This window comes from Lipotes vexillifer, unplaced genomic scaffold, assembly GCF_000442215.2.
Source record: "Lipotes vexillifer unplaced genomic scaffold, Lipotes_vexillifer_v1.1 scaffold771, whole genome shotgun sequence".
Taxonomy (NCBI): Eukaryota; Metazoa; Chordata; class Mammalia; order Artiodactyla; family Lipotidae; genus Lipotes; species Lipotes vexillifer.
Genome location: NW_006774099.1, coordinates 1331640 through 1357630, shown reverse-complemented (window position 1 = coordinate 1357630; position 25991 = coordinate 1331640). Strand labels below are relative to the sequence as shown.

Below are 25991 nucleotides of genomic sequence, written 5' to 3'. Positions count from 1 at the left end.
GATTAGCTCTCGTAGTTTTCTGGTGGCATCTTTAGGATCCTCTATGTATAGTATCATGTCATCTGCAAGCAGTGACAGTTTTACGTCTTCTTTTCCAATTTGTATTCCTTGTATTTCTTTTTCTTCTCTGATTGCCGTGGCTAGGACTTCCAAAACTATGTTGAATAATAGTGGTGAGAGTGGACACCATTGTCTTGTTCCTGATCTTACAGGAAATGCTTTCAGTTTTTCACCACTGAGAATGGTGTTTGCCGTGGGTTTGTCGTATATGACCTTTATTATGTTGAGGTACGTTCCCTCTATGCCCACTTTCTGGAGAGTTTTTATCATAAATGGGTATTGAATTTTGTCAAAAGCTTTTTTTGCATCTATTGAGATGATCATATGGTTTTTATTCTTCAATTTGTTAATATGGTGTATCACACTGATTGATTTGCGTATATTGAAGAATCCTTGCATCCCTGGGATAAATCCCACATGATCCTTTTAATGTGTTGTTGAATTCTGTTTGCTAGTATTTTGTTGAGGATATTTTCATCTATATTCATCAGTGATATTGGGCTGTAATTTTCTTTTTTGGTAATATCTTTGTCTGATTTTGGTATCAGGGTGATGGTGGCCTCATAGAATGAGTTTGGGAGTGTTCCTTCCTCTGAAATTTTTTGGAAGAGTTTGAGAAGGATGGGTGTTAGCTCTTCTCGAAATGTTTGACAGAATTCACCTATGAAGCAATCTGGTCCAGGACTTTTGTTTTTTGGAAGATTTTTAATCACAGTTTCAATTTCATTACTTGTGATTGGTCTGTTCATATTTTCTATTTCTTCCTGGTTCAGTCTTGGAAGGTTATACCTTTCTAAGAATTTGTCCATTTCTTCCAGGTTGTCCATTATGTCGACATACAGTTGCTTGTAGTAGTCTCTTAGGATGCTTTGTATTTCTGTGGTGTCTGTTGTAACTTCTCCTTTTTCATTTCTAATTTTATTGATTTCATGACTCTTTTTCTTGATGACTCTGGCTAATGGTTTATTAATTTTGTTTATCTTCTCAAAGAACCAGCTTTTAGTTTTATTGATCTTTGCTATTGTTTTCTTTGTTTCTATTTCATTTATTTCTGCTCTGATCTTTATGATTTCTTTCCTTCTGCTAACTTTGCGTTTTGTTTGTTCTTCTTTCTATAGTTCCTTTAGGTGTAAGGTTAGATTCTTTATTTGAGAATTTTCTTGTTTCTTCAGGTAGGCTTGTATAGCTATAAACTTCCCTCTTAGAACTGCCTTTGTTGTATCTCATAGGTTTTGGATCATCATGTTTTCATTGTCATTTGTCTCTAAGTATTTTCTGATTTCCTCTTTGATTGCTTCAGTGATCTCTTGGTTATTTAGTAACGTATTGTTTAGCATCCACATGTTTGTGTTTTTGCATTTTTTTCCTTGTAATTCATTTCTAATCTCATAGTGTTGTGGTCAGAAAAGATGCCTGATATGATTTCAATTTTCTAAATTTACTGAGACTGGATTTGTGACCCAAGATGTGACCTATCCTGGAGAATGTTCCGTGTGCACTTGAGAAGAAAGTGTAATCCGCTGTTTCTGGATGGAATGTCCTATAAATATCAATTAAACCTTTCTGGTCTATTGTGCCATTTAAAGCTTCTGTTTCCTTATTTATTTTCATTTTGGATGATGCGTCCATTGGTGTAAGTGAGGTGTTAAAGTCCTCCACTATTATTGGGTTACTGTCGATTTCCTCTTTTAGAGCTGTTAGCAGTTGCCTTACGTATTGAGGTGCTCTTATGTTGGGTGCATATATATTTATAATTGTTGTATCTTCTTCTTGGATTGATCCCTTGACCATTATGTAGTGTCCTTCCTTGTCTCTTGTAACATTCTTTATTTTAAAGTCTATTTTATCTGATATGAGTATTGCTATTCTAGCTTTCTTTTGATTTCCATTTGCATGGAATATCCTTTTCCATCCCCTCACTTTCAGTCTGTATGTGTCCCTAGGTCTGATGTGGGTCTCTTGTAGACAGCATATATATGGGTCTTCTTTTTGTATCCATTCAGTGAGCCTGTGTATTTTGGTTGGAGCATTTAATCCATTCACGTTTAAGGTAATTATCGGTATGTATGTTCCTATGACCATTTTCTTAATTGTTTTGGGTTTGTTTCTGTAGGTCCTTTTCTTCTCTTGTGTTTCCCACTTAGAGAATTTCCTTTAGCATTTGTTGTAGAGCTGTTTTGGTGGTGCTGAGTTCTCTTAGCTATTGCTTTTCTGTAAAGCTTTTGATTTCTCCATCGAATCTGAATGAGATCCTTGCCGGGTAGAGTAATCTTGGTTGTAGGTTCTTCCCTTTCATCACTTAATCATGCCACTCCCTTCTGGCTTGTAGAGTTTCTACTAAGAAAACAGCTGTTAACCTTATGGGAGTTCCCTTGTATGTTATTTGTCGTTTTTCCCTTGCTGCTTTCAATAATCTTTCTTTGTCTTTAATTTTTGTCAGTTTGATTACTATGTGTCTCGGCATGTTTCTCCTTAGGTTTATCCTGTATGGGACTCTGCGCTTCGTGGACTTGGGTGGCTATTTCCTTTCCCATGTTAAGGAAGTTTTCGATTATAATCTCTTCAAATATTTTCTCTGGTGCTTTCTCTCTCTCTTCTCCTTCTGGGACCCCTATAATGCGAATGTTGTTGCATTTAATGTTGTCCCAGAGGTCTCTTAGACTGTCTTCATTTTTTTCATTCTTTTTTCTTTATTCTGTTCCGCAGCAGTGAATTTCACCTTTCTGTCTTCCAGGTCACTTATCCGTTCTTCTGCCTCAGTTATTCTGCTATTGATTCCTTCTAGTGTGGTTTTCATTTCAGTTATTGTATTGTTCATCTCTGTTTATTTGTTCTTTAATTCTTCTAAGTCTTTGTTAAACATTTCTTGCATCTTCTCAATCTTTGCCTCCATTCTTTTTCCAAGATCCTGGATCATCTTCACTATCATTATTCTGAATTCTTTTTCTGGAAGGTTGCCTATCTTCACTTCATTTAGTTGTTTTTCTGGGGTTTTATCTTGTTTCTTTATCTGGTACATAGCCCTCTGCCTTTTCATCTTGTCTGTCTTTCTGTGAATGTGGTTTTTGTTCCACAGGCTGCAGGATTGTACTTCTTCTTGCTTCTGCTGTCTGCCCTCTGGTGAATGAGGCTATTTAAGAGGCTTGTGCAAGTTTCCTGATGGGAGGGACTGGTGGTGGGTAGAGCTGACCTTTGCTCTGGTGGGCAGAGCTCAGTAAAACTTTAATCCATTTGACTGCTGATGGGTGGGGCTGGGTACCCTCCATGTTGGTTGTTTGGCCTGAGGCAAACCAACACTGGAGCCTACCTGGGCTCTTTGGTGGCGCTAATGGCAGACTCTGGGAGGGCTCACACCAAGGAGTACTTCCCAGAACTTCCGCTGCCAGTGTCCTTGTCCCCACAGTGAGACACAGCCACTGCCTGCCTCTGCCAACACTAGCAGGTAGGTCTGATTCAGTCTCCTATGGGGTCACTGCTCCTTCCCCTGGGTCCCAGTGAGCACACTACTTTGTGTGTGCCCTCCAAGAGTGGAGTCTGTTCCCCCCAGTCCTGTCGAAGTCCTGCAATCAAATCCCACTAGCCTTCAAAGTCTGATTCTCTAGGAATTCCTCCTCCCATTGCCAGACTCCGAGGTTGGGAAGGCTGATATGGGGCTCAGAACCAGTGGGTGGACTTCTGTGGTATAAGTGTTCTCCAGTCAGTGAGTCACCCACCCAGCAGTTATGGGATTTGATTTTACTGTCACTGCGCCCCTCCTACCGTCTCATTGTGGCTTCTCCTTTGTCTTTGGATGTGGGGTATCTTTTTTGGTGAGTTCCAGTGTCTTCCTGTCAATGACTGTCCAGCAGCTAGTTGTGATTCTGGTGTTCTCGCAAGCGGAAATTATATTTCTAATTGCAGTTAAAATATACCTGCAGAATTATTTTGGGTAATACTAACTGGGTAACATTAAAAGTAATATAATGTGAAGTTAGTATTTTAACTTGACAAATTAAATAAACTAGTTTGGGTTTCAACAATGTGTGGGGGAAAAGATAAAAAGTGAATATCTAATAAACATGCTAAGTATATCATAACACTAAAAACTGAATTCTAACTGCATGTATATTGTATGAAGCATGTGACACAGATAATGTACTGCATCAGGGCCAAAAGTTTCATCAGTAGGATATGCCAGAAATTTTACAGATAAACACAAGCATTTTATAGTCCTTTTGAAGTCCATTCACTGCATACGGACCTAAGCAATATCATGGAGTTGCTTTGAATTCCTAATCTATGAAACTGAAAAGTTAAGAAATTCTCATTAACAAGTGAGTAAATATAGTGGGCCTCAGAAAATGTATGATACATTAAAGCACTTTTGCTATATAATCACAGCAATAATTTGAAGTTTATATTACATTTTTAGGCCAAGAGGCCCACAACTCCTGGTTTTACAAGCATTCTTTGAGATAAATAAATGTCATTTCACAGAGAGAAAAAAATACACAAGCAGTGACCTGCACACATTTATATAAACATCTGTTTGTTTCAGTTTCAACAAAGGAATTTGTATTAACCACCAGTTGTGATTATGTGTACCAACCTTAAAATGCAAAAGAAAGCCATAAACAAGGCCCCATTAGCAGTCAGAAATGAAGCAGATTGTAGGATCTCAGGGAGCAGTTTGTGTAAATAATAATCTAATTTTCGTTTCCGGAGAATTGCTGCAATCTGGAAAAAAAGAATTAAAAAAAGGCTCTTTTGTTTAATATAACCAACTTTTCCCACTTAAGTTAGTTCTTATGTGGAAGATATTGAAATAATAGCATGTATTTAAAACTTAAAGTAAAAACTGTAGTATTTTACTGGCTCCTCTATGAAAATTCAATTTCTGGGACAGAAGACACTTTAATTTATTGAAAGTGTAATGGGTAAAATAAACACCTACAAATTACAACATGGATCATATGATAAATAACCTCCAAACATTGAGATAAATATTTATAATGCCTTAAAAAGTTTTAAACTGGGGCTTCCCTGGTGGCACAGTGGTTAAGAATCTGCCTGCCAATGCAGGGTACACGGGTTCGAGCACTGGTCCGGGAAGATCCCACATGCCACGGAGCAACTAAGCCCGTATGCCACAACTACTGAGCCTGCACTCTAGAGCCCATGAGCCACAACTACTGAGCCCATATGCCACAACTACTGAAGCCCACATGCCACATCTACTAAGGCCCATATGCCTGGGGCCCGTGCTCCGCAACAAGAGAAGCCACCACAGTGAGAAGCCCGCACATGGCAAGGAAGAGTAGCCCCCGCTCGCAGCAACTGGAGAAAGCCCACACGCAGCAACAAAGATGCAACGCAGCCAAAAATAAATAAATAAAATTTTTTTTAAAGTTTTATACTGAAAAATAAAATATACGTTTAAATGTAAAAATAAAGTCCAATCAAATAGAAATTGAATGCTAAAACAAAACTACATTACAGATACTGTCAGCCTGCATATTCGAAAATTTCAATGATAAAAACCAGAGAAATTCATTCATTCAGTTTCACTGAGAAGGGGATATGAGCTAGATTAGGAAGAACAGTATAATTCTCACAGGTCACCAGGAAGAAATGCTTTTCTACCATGCTGAAACAATATATCAAAGGAACAAAAGTTAAGGGGGCAGAATTAGGGAATGAGGGAGGGACTGTAAGAAATGGCAAGACTGACTTGAGAAAAGGAAGACCAGAGAACTCTGCATTCACTTTTCACCATTCTAGACATAACAGCTTCCCTATGGTCAGGGATCAACAAATCTAATGGCCTCTTCTCAGTTCTTTTCTTACTGTACCACTTAGAAGCCTCTGATAATTTCCTACTTCATTCAATTAAACAAACTGTTATTAAGAACTATGCCATACACAGGAAAAACAACAATGAATAAGATCTAATCCTTGCCTTCAAGGAACATAAAAACTTGACAGGGAAATAGATATATAAACAATAAACTACAATAAGGCAGTGTGGTAAATGCTATACTAGAAGAAGGAGAAACTGCTACAGAAATACATATTAGGGAACAACCAAAAAGGAGATGGGACTGGACAGGTAATAATGCCCAGAAGATGGATCTTGACAAATAGGTAAAACTTTGACAAAAGAGAAGTTTCTATGGTTTCTGTGACTTCATTGTTTTCATTCTCCCATGATATCTCTAAGTGCTATTCCTTTGTTAGTATTTCTTCCTCACATCTCTACTCATTCTATATACAATCTCTCCCACAGCATCATCTATCATGTCAAAGTAGGAATTCCAATATAACCCCTTCTATTTTTTTTTTTTCATATTTGGCTGCATTGGGTCTTCGTTGTTGCACACAGGCTTTCGCTAGATGCAGCGAGCAGGGGCTACTCTTTGTGTGGCGCGCAGGCTTCTCATTGCGGTGACTTTTCGTTGCAGAGCACAGGCTCTACGTGCACAGCCTTCAGTAGTTGCAGCACGTGGGCTCAGCAGTTGCGGCACGTGGGCCCCAGAGTACACAGGCTTCAGTAGTTGTGGGCTCAGTAGTTGTTGCTCACAGGCTCTAGAGCACAGGCTCAGTAGCTGTGGCACACAGGCTTAGCTGCTCCAGGCATGTGGCATCTTCCCAGGCCAGGGATCAAACCCACGTCCCCTGGACTGGCAGGCAGATTCTTAACCACTGCACCACCAGGGAAGTCCCTCCCCTAAATTCTTAATGCATACTTCAAATGTCTATTGGACATGTCAATAAAGACATACCACACACACCAAAAAAAAAAGAATGTCCAAAGTAGAACTTATTATACTTCCCCAAAATGCTTTTATTTCTGATTTTCTAACCTCAAGTAATAGTACCACATCCACCCAACTACTTGGAAACAAAATGTTGGTGTCATTTTCAATTACTCCCTGTATCCTCAATCATCTCCTCAGTTCTAACGGTCTCCTAGTATCTTCAGGTTTTAGAATGTAATGTCTCTTTCATTTTAGACTCAACAGTGGGCAGAATATGGTACTCTGTTATATATTCAAGTAGTTACAGAAAAAAAATCTCCTCTGTCCCTGGAAAGGAAAAAACAAAACTGTCCCTATTTGCAGATAACCTGATTGTCTACATAGAAATTCCCAAGCAAGTTACATACAGACACACACACACCTCCTAGAACTCATAATGCAGTTTAGCAAAGGCAAAGGATATAAGATAAACATACAAAAGTTATTTGTATTTCTATATAAAAAAAATGAATACATGGACACCAAAATTAAAAATACAATAGCATTTATAACTCCTCAAAAAACTAAATACTTAGGGAAAAATCTACAACACTTGTATATAACTTGTATACTGAAAGACACACAATGCTGATGGAAGAAATCAAAGAACAGACTAATAAATGTTCAGAGATAGGAAGACTCAATATGGTAAAGATGTCAATTTTCCCCCAAAGCAATATACAGGTTTAACACAATTTCTATTACAATTCCAGAAAAGGTTTTATAGATGTGGACAAGATTATACTGAAATTTATATAGAAAAGCAAAGGAACTATAAGAGCTAAAACAACTTTGAAAAAGTGAATAAAATGGGAGGAATGAGTCTACCCAATTTCAAGACTTATTATATAGCTACAGCAATCAGGTTTGGTGATATTGGCAAAAGGATAGACAAATAGATTAATGAAATAGAATAGAGAACCTAGATATAGATCCACACAAATATATCCAACTGATTTGTGACAAGGTACAATGGCAATTCCATAGAGGAAAAACAGCTATTTCAACAAATGGTGCTGGAGCAAATAGATATCCACAGGCAAAAAAAAAAAAAAAAAATTAACCTCAGCCAAAGTCTCACAGTTTATACACACTTTATACAAAAATTAATTCAAAATGTATCAGAGACATAAATCTAAAACATAAAACTGCAAAACTTTTAGGGGAAAAAAAAATCAGGGAAAATCTTAGGGATCTAAGGTTAGGCAAAAGCTCAATTCATAAAAGGAAAAATTATAAATTACACTTCAGAATTAAAACTCTTTCTCTGTGAAAGACCTGTTAGGAATAAAAACCCTAGCTACAGAATGGGAGAAAATACTTGTAAACTACACAGCCAGCAAACAACTAGTATCTAGAATGAAGGAAATCTCAAAACTCAACAGTAAAAAAATGAACAATCCAATTAGAAAATACAAATGATATGAACAGATATTTCACTGAAGAGAATATGCAAATGGAAGATAAGCATATTAGCCATTAAGGAAAAGCAAATTAAAAACACAATGAGCTATCACCATAGAACTGGCAGAATGATTAAATTTAAAAATACTGGAAACACCAAATGCTGACAAGGATACGGAGAAACTGGATCTCTCACGCATTTGTTGGGGGAAATGTGAAATGGCAAAAGCATTCTGAAAAAGTTTGACAGTTTCTATAAAAACTAAACAAGCAACTATCATATGACCCAGCAATTGCAGTCCCGAATGTTTATCCTAGAAAAATGAAAACGTATGTTCACCCAAAATTTGTGCACAAATGTTTATAGCAGCTTTGTTTGTAATAGTCAATAAATGGAAACAACTCCTATGCCCTTTAAGAGATGAATGGTTTAAAAAACTGATGTGTACCCATACCATGGAATACCATTTAGCAATAAACAGGAACAAGCTAGTGATACATGATACAATACTGATGAATTTCCAGAGAATTATGCTGAATGAAAAAAGCCAATCCCAAAAGACTACATACTATACTATTCCATTTACATAACACATAAATGACAAATTTATAGAAATAAAGAATAAATTAATGGTGACCAGGGGTTAAGAGGAGGTGGGTAGGTGGGAGGGGTGAGTATTGCTATAAAAGGGCACAAGGGATCCTCGTGTTGATGGAAATGTCCTGTGTATTGACTATATCAATGGCAATTATTTTGGTTGTGATATTTTACTATCATTTAGCAGGATGATATCACTGGGAGAAACCAGATAAAGAGCACAGAGAGTCTATTATTTCTTACAACTGCATAAGAATCTACAATTATCTCAAAATTAAAAGTTCAATTAAAAAAAAAAGCAGTCATCAACACAGCCAATGGGCATATGAAATATGCTCAGCATCCTAGTATTCAGAAAACTGCACAATAAAATATCACTACACACACACACCAGAATGTCTAAAACAAGGAGAAATGACAATGCAAAGCACTGTCGGGAATGAAGTAACTAGAACTTCACACATTGCTGGTGGGAATGTAAAACTGCATACTTACTTCAGAAAACTGTTATTATCTAATGAAACTAAATGTACACTTATCCTATGATCCAGCAGTTTCACTCCTAGGTATATATCCAAGAGAAATAACTGCTTATTTCCATCAAAAGTCATATTCATAACACTATCTGTAATTACAAATACTGCAAAACACCTAAATGTCCGTTAACAGTAAGGTAGATAAATTGTACATATTTGCAATATTGGTAAATCATACTGTACAGTCTACTGTAAGAAAGAGGGAAAATCTGACACAACACATGGGAAGTAACCTAAGACCTTATTAACACTGTGCTGTAACCCAGAGCTTCCAACCAGGGTTTACAAGTGGCCAAAAGACTGATCCTCTCAACAGTCTGGGTAGCCAGGCCAGGACTAGGGTAACAGAGCAAGGTGATAATCATCTCTGTTTTCCCTAGTGTGCCACACAGTTATTATCATTTTCTATGTACATCACAGCATGCTATAGTGTGAAAAAAGATTAGAAGCACTGATCTAACCAAATAACATAAAAGTAACTGTACTAGCCATGTAGGAATTGTAAGGGCACATGCACACATGTATAAAATCATTATCAGACATCATCTGACAACTTCACAAATATCATATTGTATAGCAAAAAATGTTGCAGTGTTCATATGCTTTTTCCATGTCAGTAAATTCCTTATGAATTTTCCAAATATGCATACATTTAGCTCAACAACAAAGTATATAATAATACTATGATTAAAATATATATTTGTATTTATTTATTTATATTCATATAGCTTTTGAAGACAATATAATGACCAGTAAAAAATGAATCAAAATACTTAAAGTGATAAGACAGACTACAAAACAATATTTTCTAAGGAACATATGGAACAAACACTAGAACATTATGAACTGGTTATCTTGGTAATAGATTATTTTAATCTTCTTTTTGCTTTTGGGTATTTTCTAGACATTCTGCAACAAACATGTTACATTTATAAAACTGGTAGAAGGGGAATAAGTATGAGAAAGTGTGGATTGATTATTATAGAAAAAGATCTGAATAGAGAATAGAAATAATCAGCATAATAAAGTATAAAATAATCAGGAGATATGATTTTTACTCTTAGTTCTACAACAATTTATATGAATGCTACTTATTTCCATGCTGTTTAGATTTCATCTTCCTGATTTATTAGATAAAGAGGTTGACTTAAATGACACAGGTGACATCAGTAAGATGGCAGAATAGCAGTTTCCAACACTCATCCCCTTGCAGAAACATCAATTTGAACAAATACTCATGTGCAAAAATACCTTCACAAGAGCTAAGGATTCCAGGTGAGAGATTAAAGCACCCAGGTGGAGTGGAGAAATAAGAAAAGATGCATTGAAGAGGGTATGAAAAATAATCTCATATTACCCACATCACCCAACCTCCAACCCCAGGCAACTCAGCATGCAGAGAGACACCCACCCAAAGAAGGAAGAAGAGTGAAGTGAGCGCCCAGCTTCACCACAAACCCCAGCTCCAGGCCTGCCAAGTAAAATCAGGCGTCAGGCCAGGCCACACAGATCCAGGATTCAGAAGTGCCCCCATGGACTCAGACTCCAGGCCTATCCCAGTGCCATGACAAACCCCAAGAAACCAGGCTCCAGGCTTACCCTATAGATCCGTTTCAAGCCCCAAACACCAGGCCTGCCCAGGTAGACCCAAGTATAAGGTGCACACCAGTGAACTCAGGCTTCAAGTCCACCCCCAGGGACCAGAGTAGCCCACCTGAAAACTCCAGCAGCAAACCCATCCACAGACTCCACCAAATGGCTTTCACTGGCTTTCACTGCAGAAGCCCAAGTGTAAAGACTGGAAGAGGTGCCTACTTCTTCAAATGAACAAGCACCAAAACAAGGCCACAGAAATACAAATGTTCAGGAAAACATGACACCAACAAAGAAATAAAATAAAACACGAGTAACCAACCCTAAAGAAATGGAGATCAATGAACTGCCAGACAAAGAATTCAAAATAGTTGTCTTAAAGAACTGCAGTGACCTGTAAGAGAACAGACAGACAACTAAGACAAAATCAGGAAAATAATACATGACCAAAATGAGAAGTTAAACAAAGAGATAGAAGGAAGGAAGGAAGGAAGGGAGGAAGGGAGGAAGGAGGAAGGGAGGAAGGGAGGAAGGGAGGAAGGAAGCAAGGAAGGGAGGGATGCACGAATTCTGGAGCTAAAGAGCACAATGACTAGACTTGATCAAGCCAAAGGAAAAAAAATCAGTGAGCTCAAGACAGGTCATTTGAAATTACCCAGGCAAAAAAACAAAAAGAAAAAATATCAAAAGAAAATGAAGAAAGCCTATGGAAATTATGGGATACCATCAAAAGAAATAACATACGCATTGAGGGAGACCCAGAACAAGTAAAGAAAAAGGAGCAGAAAGCTTATTTAAAGAAATAATGACTGAAAACTTCTTGAATCTGCAGAGGAAAATGGACATCCAGATCCATGAAGCCCAAAGAATCCCAAACAAATTAATTATAAAGAGATCTGTTTCTTCTTTTTCTATTTCTTCTTTTTCTATTTCATGAATGTTCACTAATCCCATTGTAATAATCATTTCATGATGTATGTAAGTCAATCCATTATGCTATACATATTAAATTTACACAGTGCTGGATGTCAATTATTATCTCAATAAAACAGAGAGAGATCTTCACCTAGACACATTATAATCAAATTCTCAAAAATCAAAGACAAAAAGAGAATTCTGAAAGCAGTAAGAGGAAAGAAAACTTGTCACATACAAAAGAACCCTCATGGTGGGGGCGATAAATTGGGAGATTGGGATTGACATATATACACTATTGATACTCTGTATAAAATATATAAGTAATGAGAACCTACTTTATAGCACAGGGAACTCTACTCAGTGCTCTGTAGTGACCTAAATGGGAATGAAATCCAAAAAAGAGGGGATATATGTATACATATAGCTGATTCACTTTGCTGTACAGTAGAAATGAACACAACATTGTAAAGCAACTATACTCCAATAAAAATTTTTTTAAAAAAGGAAAATATTAGTAAATAGAATTTAGCAACACATAAGGAGAATTATATACCATGGCCAAGTGGGCTTTATTCCAGGGATGCAAGGCTGGTTCAATTTATAAAAATCAATCAATGTAATTCACTATATTAAAAGGCTAAAAAGAAAAATCACATGGTTATATAAATCAATATAAAAGCATCTGACCAAATTCAACACCTATTTATGACAAAAACTTTCACAAAAATAGGAACAGAAGGCAAATTCGTCAAGTTGATAACTACACCTAATTTCTACTTAATGATGAAAAGACTGAATGCTCTCTTCCTAACTCTTATCAAAATATCAGCAAGGTTCTTTGTAGATATAGAGAAGATTATTCTAAAGTTTAAATGAAAAGTTAGAGGAACTAGAAGATCTACAACAATTTACAATAGGAAGAATAACGTAGGCAGAATCAGTCTGCCCAATTTCAAGATTTATTATATAGCTACAGTAATCAAGACCCATAATAGGAAAAAATGAAAAATCAGACTTTATCAAAATTTAAAACTTCCTTTACAAAGGAAGAAAAGAAGCAGTATCCATATAAAGAGGATGAAAAGACAAGCTACAGACTGGAGAAAATATTTTCAAACCACATATGCCCAAAAGGACTAGGAACTAGAATCTATAAAGAACTCTCAAAATTCAACAGTAAAAAAAAATAATCGGGGCTTCCCAGGTGGCGCAGTGGTTAAGAATCCACCTGCCAATGCAGGGGACACGGGTTCAAGCCCTGGTAGGGGAAGATCCCACATGCCATGGAGCAGCTAGGCCCGTGAGCCATGACCGCTGAGCCTGCACGTCTGGAGCCTGTGCTCCACAACGGGAGAGGCCACAACAGTGAGAGGCCCGCATAACGCAAAAAAAAAAACAAAGGTGATACAATACATTACCAAATGAAGGATAAAAATCATGATCATCTGAGTAGATAGAGATAAAGCATTTGACAAAATTCAATACCCTTTCAAGATAAAAAGATCAATAAACCTCATCATAATAAAAGGTCATATATATGATAAGCCCACAGTTAACATCAAACTCAACAGTAAAAAAATGAAAGCTTTTCCTTTGAGACCAGAAACAAGACAAAGGTGCCCACTCTCACCACTTTTACTCAACTTAGTATAGGAAGTCTTAACCAGAGTAACCAGTCAAGAAAAATAAATAAAAGGTATCCATATCAGAAAGCCAGAAGTAAAATTGTCTCTGTTTGCAGAATACTCTGAAACCTCTACCAAAAAAAATTAAAACTAATAAATGAATTCAGTAAAGTTGTGGAATACCAAATCAATATACAAAAATCAGCTGCATTTCTACACAGTCACACCAAACAATCTAAAAAAGATACTAAGAAAACAATCCTATTTACAATTATATTAGTAATAAAATACTTAGGAATAAATTAAGCCAAGGAGGTGAAAGATCTGTACACTGAAAACTTTAAAACATTAATGAAAGAAACTGAATAAGATGTAAATAAGTGGAAAGACAGCCCATGTTCATGGATTGGAAGAATTAATACTGTTAAAATGTCCATACTACTCAATGCCATCTACAGATTCAATGCAATCCCTAACAAAATTCCAAACGCATTTTTCACAGAAATGGAAAAAAACAATCCTAAAACTCATATGGAATTACAAAAAAATGTGACTAGCCCAAGCAATCTTGAGAAAGAAGAACAATGCTGGAGACAACACACTATACCTGACTTCAAAATATACTACAAAGCTATTGTAATAAAAACAGCAGAGTACCAGCATAAAAACAGCCATGTAGACCAAAGGAACAGAATAGAGAGCCTAGAAATAAATTCATGCATTTTATGGTCAAAGGATCTTCAACAAAGGTGCCAAGAACACACAACAGGGAAAGGACGGTCTCTTCAATAAATGGTGCTGGGAAAATTGGTTATCCACATGCTGAAGAATGAAACTGGACCCTTATCTTACTCCATATACATAGAACAATTCAGAATCATTAAAGACTTCAATGTAAGACCTGAAACTATAAAACTACTAGAAGAAAACATAGAGAAAAGGCTTCTTGACATTGGTTTGAACAATACTTTTTTGGATATAATTCCACAAGCACAGCAACAAATGCAAAAACAGACAGATGAGATTACATCAAACTAAAAAGCTCCTGCACAGCAAAAAAAAAAACAAAAAAAAACAAAAGCTATCAACAGAGTGAAGAAACAACCTACAAAATGGAAGAAAATATTTGCAAACCATTTGCAAAATTTGATGAGATTAATATCCAAACTACAGAATAAACTCAAACAACTCAATAACAAAAAACAATAACCATTTAAAAAAATGAGTAAAGAACCTGAACACACATTTCTCAAAAGAAGACATACAAATGGCCAACAGGTACACGAAAAGATGTTCAACGTAACTAATCATCAGAGAAATGCAAATCAAAACAACGAGCTATCACCACACACCTGTTATAATGGCTATGATCAAAATACAAAAGGTGGTCAGTGTTGGTGAGGGTATGGAGAAAAGGAAATCCTTGTGATACACACACACACACACACACACACACACACACACACACAAAGGATTACTCAGTCTTAAAAAAGAAGGAAATACTGTCATTTGGGACAACTTGGATAAAACTGGAGGAAATAATGCTAAGTAAAATAAACCAGGCACAGAAAGACAAATACTTCATGAACTCACTTTTACATGTGGAATCTAAAAATCCACAGAAGCAGAGCAGAATGATGGTTGACAGTGGCTGAGGGGGTGGGGGAAAATAAAGAAATGTTGGTCAAAGGATACAAAGGATACAAAGGTGTAGTTACATAGGATGAATAAATCTAACAGATCTAATATACAGCACAATGACTATAGTTAGTAACACTGTACTGAATACTGAAAATATGCTAAGAAGGTAGATTTCAGGTACAACTGAAACATTCACTTTGTTGCCACATTCATTTTATTGTGGCAGTTTTATTGTGAAACTGAACCTGCAGTATCTCTGTGGTATGCATGTATATCAAATCATCATGTTGAAAAATAAAAATAAAAGGTCAACACTAAAAATATGACATAGAGTTCTTTTTTCCCTACTTCTAAAATTGCATCCTTTTTTTTTAAATAAATGGTAGTAAATGAACTGGATACCTGTGTAGAACAAAAAAATTAACTTTGACCCCTTCTTCACACTATAGACAAAAGTTAATTTGAGATGGATCATACTTAAATTCGCAAAATATAAACAATAAAGTATCTAGAAGAAAACATAGACAAATATCTTTATGAACATTCCAGGCATAAGTCAAAAGTCAGAGACGGCATTAAGCATAGTTCATGAAGGCAAGTATGGAGACTGACCTGACTAATATAAAGGCTACAGACTGAAGACTGATGCGAAATTATAATGACAGGCTCCCAATTTAGGAGTTTCCCTTTACAAAAATATCACTATTAAACATCTATCAGGCCTATGTACATTTCATCTAATTCCTTTATTCTCCCTTATCTCTTTCCCCATGTGATTAATGCTGCATATTTGCCACACAAATGGTTGACTGGTATGGGGATTGCATGGCTATGGAACAGAACACAGCTAATTGGCCCTCAAGGGGGCTGACCCCACGATCTTAGCCTTAGCACCAAACTTTAATTTAGCAGTCTTTGTTAGCCCCAGAGTTTGATCATTAACTCTCCTAGAAGACTACTTCTAGAGGGTCTAACAAATCTAGATTTTTGGAAAATAAAAGTTTCCAATAAGAAAGAGTTGATTTTATGTTTTATTTATTTAATCACCAGCAAATAATGATTTCTTTAAAGCAGGTTCTCTCAACCTCGACACTACCTACATTTTGAGCCAGATAATTTGCTGCTGTGGAGGGCTATCCTATGCTTTAGCAGCATCCCTGGCTTCTATTCCATAATGCCAGTACCATACCCTGAGCTGTGACAACCAAAAATGTCTCCACAGAGTACCAAGTGTCTCCTAGAAGGCAAAATTACCTTATTGAGAACAACTGCTTTAAAGAAAACAGCATAATGAATTCACATTTTTAAAATATTAACAGTATTTATTTAACCAACACTTGCAACACTTACTATGTGCCAGGCACTGTTCTAAACACTATACAAATGTTAACTCAATCCCCATTAACAGTCTATGAGATGGACGTGATCAATATTCCCACTTGAGAGATAAGAAAACATGGGCACAAAGAGATAATGTTGCCCAAAGTCACACAATGAATAAGTAGGAAAGCAGGGACTGAACACAGGTAAGTGGATCCAGAGTCCATGCTCGTAACCATGATACCTGACGCTAAAGTCTGACATTCTAAATGAAGGGACATATCACTTATCCATTGTGCATGTTACAGAAAAAAAACTTGTGACTTACTAGCCCCTGTAGGAATTCAGGCTGCCCATCCTGAAAGAAAAAATACTAAAATATAGGGAAAACAGAACTGAGATATATATCTTTTAAACCTAATAAAATATTCATAAATTTGGTATATACATATACCAGTTATGTAGCCTGGGGAAAGACTAATAACTAAGGCACCATGATGACTCCAGGGCTGGAAATTACATTCCCCGTCTACAAGAGCTAAAAATGAAAGAAGACGGAAACACAATGTTCACAACACTAAGTCAGCAAATAAAAAGAACTAATCTCAACAGAAGAAAGTGGAACCAACCAGCTGTGCATCTAACTTTACTCTGATTTCCTTCTCCTTCCAAGATCTCAGTACTTTTTAAATAAATGAGATAACAGATAAAAGTACTCAGCAGAATCAGCACATAGAAGGCACTTAAAATATGTTTCCTTCTCTCTGCACAATGGCTCCCTGCTCTAATTCCAGTTCCTTTTTGTGCTGTGAAGGTTTGCTCTATTAGAGTGTTTTGAAGACATTTCTGTCTCTAGTAAATCAAGATGTTCGAAAAAATTAATGGAAATTAAAATAAGTATAGAAGAAGTTAAGTGGTCCTCGTGAGACTCAAAACTAAACCACGTTTTTATAGCACTGACTGATTCAAAATAAAAACAGAACTTCAATAAACAGAACTAAAGTAGAATATTCATCTCTGGTCAGAAGACTTCCTCTATTTTCTCTCTAACAAATTTCAAAACCCTTTTAAAAGAATAAGACCTCATTTTAAAAAAATATTTAGCATAATAAGGGAGGTTGAATTACTTTGTTGTCACATACAAATTTATATTGCATGTGCTGGTTAATTTTGTGTCAACTTGACTGACATTTTGTATCAACTTGCTAAACATTCTGGGTGTGACTGTGAAGGTATTTCTGGAAGAAATTAACATTTTCAGTATACTGGGTAAAGCAGACTACCCTCCCTGATGTGGGTGGGCCTCATCCAATGAACTGAAGATCTAAATAGAACAAAACAGCTGAGTAAGAGGGAACTCCTCCTGCCTGCATGCCCTCAAGCTGGGACACTGTAGACTTTTCCCACCTCAGACTCAGAGTAAAACATCCACTAGGCTTGTGTGAAAGGCTACTGGCTTTTGGACTGGAGCTTAGGCTACTGGCTTTCCTTGTTCTCAGGCCTTAGGATATGGACTATAAGGAACTACAGCTTGCCAACTGTAGATCTTGGAATCTCTCAGCCTCTGTAACTGTGTGAGCCAATTCCTTAAAAGAGGTCAGTCTGTCTGTCTCTCTCTCTCTCAATATATATTGTATGTGTGTGTGTGACACACACCACACACTCTCTCACATACAACACATACCACACACTCTCTCAAATACAACACACACACACATTCTCACACACACACACACACACGCACACACCCTTCAGGTTCTGTGTCTCTGGAGAACCCTAACAAATACACTGCATTTAAATTGCTGCCAACACTTTTATTTTTAAGGTTAAAATTATTTTTTAAGCTACAAAAGCCAAATTTAAATTCTAAAACAAAAAGACAAGGAAGCAAGTATCACAGACCAATATTTACACATCGTTCTGCAGTTTTCAAAGCTTCCACATATGTACTATCTCATATGACTACCACAGCCTATCATGAAGTAGTTAAGACAGGACTATCATCTACTTATACATGAGGAAACTGGGAGTCAAACTATAAGTTGCAGAACAAAACAAAACCTCAGATCCAGTGCTCTACACCATGCTGACTCATCACATACAGACAACAAGCTTACTAAAAACTAGAAGTTTTCACTAGTCTCTCATGGTCAGCAAATGTATGATCAGGCCACCCAAGGCCTGATCGTTCTCTTGCTCTTGGTACATCCCCTGCTGGACCAGTGCCTATTTCACCTACACCCTACTCACATGCCTATATACTTGCTCCCACCCCAGCTAGTGATTGTTCTAATACTTAGATTATAATGCCTCCACAATGGTAGCTTACCAAAGGGACAGTAAGGGGAATGCCCCTCTGCTAGTTTCCTTGTTAACCAGTGAGCCAACCAGATGCCGCTTCCCCCTATAACTGGTAACCTCCCCCTCCCCCTAAGAGTGAAGGCTGCTGCCATGTCCTGCCCACCGTCTGCCGCATACGGTCGGGTGTTGTTCCAGGACCTTGCTTCAGACATGTAAGACCCTCCCATCCATTAAACCACTGATGTCTCTGTTGCTGACTCTGGGCTCTTCCTTTGGTCTTGAGGCTGCGCAGGTACGGGGCTTGCATGCCTGCAGCCCAACAGTGAATAAGGATGCTTATGAAAAAGCACAATATCACCAGCACCCAAGAAGCACTGCCCGCTCCAGTGACCATCCCGCCCAAAGGGGAGGAGATGAAGATGGCGAAGTAGGAGGACACCTGAGCTCACCTCCCCGCCAAGAACACGTCAAGAATATAGCTACATGTACAGCAAATCTCACTGGAAACAAACAAGACTGGCAGAAAAACTCTCCTGCAGCCAAGGCTATAAAGAGTCACACAGAGTCAGGGAAGAAGAGAGGCAAGGTGATCAGGTCGGTACCCACACGCTTAGGATGGGACACAGAAGAGGAGAGAGATATCATGGGCTGGGAGATCCTCCGTGAGGCATGAGGGATTCAAACCACATATTTGACACCCTAGCCCTGAGGTCCAACATCAGGAAGACAAGTCCCCTTAGCTGGTTTGAAAACCAGTAATATTTACAAGAGAGCTCTAAGAAATTGAGACTCCGCTCATGAAGAACACGTGCACATACTTATTGACTCCTGGGAACAAGGTGGAGGAAGCAAACAGAGACTGCCTGGAGCTCTGGCCAGTTTCTCACAAGGGTCCCAGCATGCCTGGGGCCACACCTAGTGCCTGCTCCAACCTCTACTCCTCTAGCGCTGCTCCCCTCTGGGATGAAGCTGCCTTTGCCAGGAGGGGGAGAATGCACACTTAGAGGGAACAGAACCAGCTCAGACCCAGCCCTTAGGGCTTCTACTCCAGCACCATGGCACCCAACCACATCCCAAAGAGGGCAGTAATGACCACCAGAGGAAAAGATCTGGCTCACACTTGGCCCTGGATCTAGTCCATCAATCTCCAGCCCCAGCTCCCACCAAGGTGATAGCTGCCAGCATACCCTGGGTGAAGACAGGACCTCCGCTCACTTCAGATCAACCTCACCCACCAAAGCCTGGGCACGTGCAGACTGCATACAGATGTTCCCACATAAGGACATGCCTTCAAGATTGGGACAGGTAACGATTTCACCTGATTTCATAGAGACAGAGAAAGTTAAAATGAGCAGAAAGAGGAATTTGTTTCAAATGAAAGAACAAGAAAAACAACTGATGAAACAGAAATAAATAATTTACCAGATAAAGAGTTCAAAGCAATAGTAATAAGAATTTTTACAGAACATGGCAAAAGAATAGATGAACACAGTGAGAATTTTAACAAGGAACTAGAAAACAAGCAAAAGAACAAGTTGGAGCGGAAGAATAAAATATGTGAAATGAAAAACACACTGGACAGTATTAACAGCAGACTAGGTGATACAGAAAAACACAAAAGTGATCTGGAAGACAGAATAATGAATACCATCCAATCAGAAGAGCAAAAAGAAAAACAAATGTTAATAAAGGGGACACTGGACTTCCCTGGTGGTCCGGTGGTTAAGAAGCCGCCTGCCAACGCAGGGGACACAGGTTCAATCCCTGGTCCGGGAAGATCCCACATGCCGCGCGGCAACTAAGCCTGTGCACCACAACTACTGAGCCCATGAGCTGCAACTACTGAAGCCCGCACACTCTGGTGCCCACATGCTGCAACTACTGAGCCCACATGCTGCAACTACTTAAGCCTGCACGCCTAGAGCCCATACTCCGTAACAAGAGAAGCCACTGCAATGAGAAGCCCACACACTGCAACAAAGAGTAGCCCCCACTCACCACAACTTGAGAAAGCCCACGCATAGTGACAAAGACTCAGCGCAGCCAAAAATAAATAGATTAATTTTTTTAAAAAGAATATGTTTAAACTTAAATGACTATGAAATGGAAAAACACAAACACATGGAAAATAAACAGGCTACTAAAAATACAAAGGGTCAATGAAGAAATCAAAAAGGAAATCAGAAAATACCTCGAGACAGAACTTTCCAAAATTTATGGGACATAGCAAAAGCAGTTCTAAGTGGGAAATTTATAGCAATACAGGCCTACCTCAAGAAATAAAAAAAATTTCAAATAAACAACCTAATCCACCACCTAAAAGCATTAGAGAAAGAAGAACAAAGCCCAAAGTCAGCAGAAGGAAGGAAATGATAAAAGATCAGAGAGGAAATAAATAAATAAAGTGGAGAGAAAAAAAGTTTTAAACCAATAGAAACGATCAATGAAACTAAGAACTGGGTTTTTTTTAAAGATAAACAAAATTCATAAGTTTTTAGCCAGACTCAAAAAAAAAAAGAGAGGATTCAAATAAACAAAATAAGAAGCAAAAGAGGAGAAATAACAACCAATATCACAGAGATACAAAAAAAACATGAGAAAATACTACTAACAGTTATATGCCAACAAATTGGACAACCTAGAAGAAATGAATGTATTTCTAGAAACATACAATCTTCCAAGACTGACTCAGGAAGAAATAGACAATCTGAACAGATCGATCACTAGTAATGAAATTGAAATAGTAATAAAAAAACAAAACAAAACAGAAAAAACTTCCTAGCAAACAAAGGACAGATGGCTTCACAGAGGACTCTCACCAAACATATAAAGAGGAGCTAATATCTATCCTTCTCAAACTATTCCAAAAAATTAAAGAAAAGGGAACAGTGCCAAAATTTATTCTATGAGACCACCACTACCCTGATACCAAAACCACTATAAAAAAAATTACAGGCAAATATCACTGATGAACACAGATGCAAAACTCAACAAAATATGAGCAAACTTAATTCAACAATATATAAAAAGGATCTTACTCCATGATCACTGGGACTTATTCCAGGGATGCGAGGATGGTTCAACATCCACAAATCATGCCATGTGATACACCACATTAACAAAAGGATAAAAATCACATGATCATCTCAATAGACATAGAAAAAGCATCTGGCAAAACTGAACATCCATTCATGATAAAACAACCCTCATCAAAGTTGGTATAGAGAAAACATATCTCAACATAATAAAGGCCATCTATGACAAATGCACAGCTAACATCATACTCAGTGATGAAAAGCTGAAAGCTTTTCCTCTAAAATCTGGGACATTCTATCTAACTCTTACCACTTCTATCTAACACAGTATTGGAAGTTCTAGCCACAGCCATAAGACAAAAAAAAAGAAATAAAAGGCATCCAAACTGGAAAAGAAAATGTAAATGGTCACTATTTGCAGATGACATGAGACCGTATATAGAAAACCCTAAAGTCTCCAACAAAAAACTATTAGAATAAATGAATTCAGTAAACCTGCAGGATAAAAGATTAATATACAGAAATCTGTTGCTTTCCTATATACTAATAATGAACTATCAGAAAGAGAAATCAAGAAAACAATTCCATTTAAAATGGAAAGATATACCATGTTCTTGGATTAAAAGAATCAGTATTGTCAAAATGACTATACTACCCAAGGCAATCTACAGATTCATGCAATCCCTATCAAATTACCGATGGCATTTTTCACAGAACTAGAACAAAAAAAAAAATTTTAATTTGTATGGAAACACAAAAGACCCCAAATAGCCAAAGCAATCCTGAGAAAGAAAAAAGGTACTGAAGGAAGCAGTCTCCTTGACTTCAGACTATACTACAAATCTACAGTCATCAAAACAGTATGGTACTGGCACAAAAACAGAAATATAGATCAATGGAACAGGATAGAAAGTCAAGAAATAAACCCACGTACCTATGGTCAACTGATCTACTACAAAGGAGGCAAGAATACACAATGGAGAAAAGAAACTCTTCAATAAGTGGCGCTGGGAAAACTGGACAGCTACATGTAAAAGAATGAAATTAGAACATTCTCTAACACCATACACAAAAATAAACTCAAAATGGATTAAAGACCTAAATGTAAGACGAGATACTATAAAACTCCTAGAGGAAAACATAGGCAGAACACTTTGATGTAAACTGCAGCAATATTTTTTGGATCCTTCTCCTAGAGTAATGGAAACAAAAACAAAAATAAGCAAATAGGACCTAATTAAACTTAAAAGGAAAGGAAATCATAAACAAAATGAAAAGACAACCTATGAACTGGAAGAAAATATTTGCAAACAATGCTACCAACAAGGGATTAATTTCCAAAATATATAAACAGCTCATACAGTTCAATATCATAAAAACAAACAACCCAGTCAAAAAATGGGCAGAAGATCTAAACAGACATTTCTCCAAAGAAGACATACAGATGGCCAAGAAGTACATGAAAAGCTGCTCAACATCACTAATTATTAGAGAAATGCAAATCAAAACTACAGTGAGGTATCCTCACCCTGGTCAGAATGGCCATCATCAAAAAGTCTACAAACAGTAAATGCTGGAGAGGGTGTGGAGAAAAGGGAATCCTCCTACACTGTTGGTGGGAATGTAAATTGATACAACCACTATGGAGATCAGTATGGAGGTTCCTTAAAAAACTAAAAATAGAAGTACCATATGACTCAGCAATCCCACTACTGGGCATATACCCAGAGAAAACCATAATTCAAAAAGACACATGCACTCCAATGTTCATTGCAGCACTATTTACAATAGCCAGGTCATGAAAGCAACCTAAATGCCCACTGACAGACGAATGGATAAAGAAGATGTGGTACATATATACAATAGAATATTACTCAGCAATAAAAAAGGATGAAATAATGCCATTTGCAGTGACATGGATGGACCCAGAGATTATCATACTAAGTGAAGCAAGTCAGACAGAGAAAGACAAATATCATATGATGTCACTTATATGTGGAATCTAAAAAAATGATGCAAATGAACTTATTTACAAAACAGAAATAGACTCACAGACTGCAAAAACAAACTTATGGTTACCAAAGTGAAAGGTTGGCGGAAGGGATAAATTAGGAGTTTGGGATTAATATATACACACTACTATAAATAAAACAAGTACCTACTGTATAGCACAGGGAACTCTACTCTCTCTCTCTCTCTCTCTCTCTATATATATATATATATATATATCTTTTAAATAAATTTACTTTTTCTTTTTTTTTTTTTGGCTGCATTGGGTATTTGTTGCTGTGCACAGGCTTTCTCTAGTTGTGGCGAGCAGGGGCTACTCTTCGTTGCAGTGCATGGGCTTCTCACTGCGGTGGCTTCCCTTGTTGCAGAGCACAGGCTCTAGGCACATGGACTTCAGTAGTCGTGGCACGCAGGCTCACTAGTTGTGGCTTGCAGGTTCTAGAACACAGGCTCAGTATTTGTGGCACACAGACTTAGTTGCTCTGCAGCATGTGGGATCTTCCCAGACCAGGGCTCAAACCCACGTCCCCTGCATTGGCAGGTGGATTCTTAACCACTGTGCCACCAGGGAAGTCCTCTACTCAGTATTATGTAATAACCTATATGGGAAAAGAATCTGAAAAAGAATGAATATATGTGTGTATATATATATATATATATATATATATATATATAACTGAATCACTTTGCCATATACCTGAAACTAAGACAATATTGTAAATCAACTATACTCCAATATAAAATAAAAATTAAATTTAAAAACTGCATCAAAAAGAACAAAATATCTAGAAATAAACTTAACCATGGAGGTGAAAGACCTATACTCTGAAAACTATAAAACACTGACAAAGGAAACTGAAGATGATACAGAAATGGAAAGCAATCCCATGTTCAAGGATTGGAAGAATTAATATTATTAAAATGACCATACTACCCAAAGCAATCTACAGATTTATCAAAATATCCATGATATTTTTCACAGAACTAGAATAATCCTAAAATGTATATGGAACCACATAAGACCCTGAATAGCCAAGCAATCTTAATAAAGAACAAAGCTGTAGGGATCACCTCCCTAACTTCAAACTACAGTACAGAGCTACAGTAATCAAAACAGTACGGTACTGGCAAAAAACAGACAAAAACATCAATGGAACAGAATAAATAGCCCGGAAATAAATCCACACATTTATGGTCAATTGATCTATGACAAAGGAGGCAAGATTATACAATGGGGAAATGACAGTCTCTTCAATTAGTGGTTCTGGGAAAACTGGAAAGCTGAGTGTAAATGAATGAAATTAAGATGTTTTCTCATACCACATACAAAAATAACCTCAAAGTAGATTAAAGGCCTAAATGTAAGACCAGAAACCTTAAAACTCCTAGGAGAAAACATAGGCAGAACACTCTTTGACATAAATCATAGCAAATTTTTTTTGATCTGTCTCCTAAGGCAAAAGAAACAAAGGCAAAAATAAAATAGGACCTAATAAACTTAAAAGTTTTTGCACAGCAAAGGAAACCATTGACAAAACGAAGACAGTCTACTGAATGGGAGAAAATACTTGCAAATAATATGACCACAAAGGGGTTAATATCCAAATACATAAACGGCACATACAACTCAATATCAAAAAACAAACAATCAATTTAAAAACTGGGCAGAAGGGACTTCCCTGGCGATCCAGTGGTTAAGACTCCGCACTTCCACTGCAGGAGGCACAGGTTCGATCCATGGTCGGGGAACTAAGATCCTAAATGCCACGCAGAGCAGCCAAAAAATAAAATATTTTTTAATTTTTTTAAAAAATGGGCAGAAGACCTATATATAAATTTTTCCAGAGAAGACATATAGGTGGCCAACAGGCACATAAAAAGATGCTCAACATCGTTAATCCATCAGAGAAATGCAAATCAAAACCACAATGGTATCACCTCACATCTGTCAGAATGGCTATGATCAAAAAGACAAAAATAACAAATGTGGGTGAGGATGTAGAGAAAAGGTAACCCTAGTACGCTGTTGGTGGGTATGTAAACTGGTGTAGCCACTATGGAAAGCAGTATGAAGGTCCCTCAAAAAACTAAAAATAGGGCTTCCCTGGTGGCGCAGTGGTTGAGAGTCCGCCTGCCGATGCAGGGGACGCGGGTTTGTGCCCCAGTCCGGAAGG

General features: G+C 37.4%; 1 protein-coding gene across 2 annotated transcripts in view; it reads right to left on the bottom strand.

Annotated features, from left to right (window-relative positions):
* The window catches only part of TMEM135 (transmembrane protein 135), a 243075-nt gene that overhangs the window by 203452 nt on the left and 13632 nt on the right, over positions 1–25991 (bottom strand). For both annotated transcript variants that reach the window (XM_007448843.1, XM_007448842.1), the window contains exon 2: positions 4649–4776. In XM_007448843.1, the coding sequence (XP_007448905.1) occupies positions 4649–4776 (128 nt within the window). The remainder of the gene's footprint in view (positions 1–4648; positions 4777–25991) is intronic.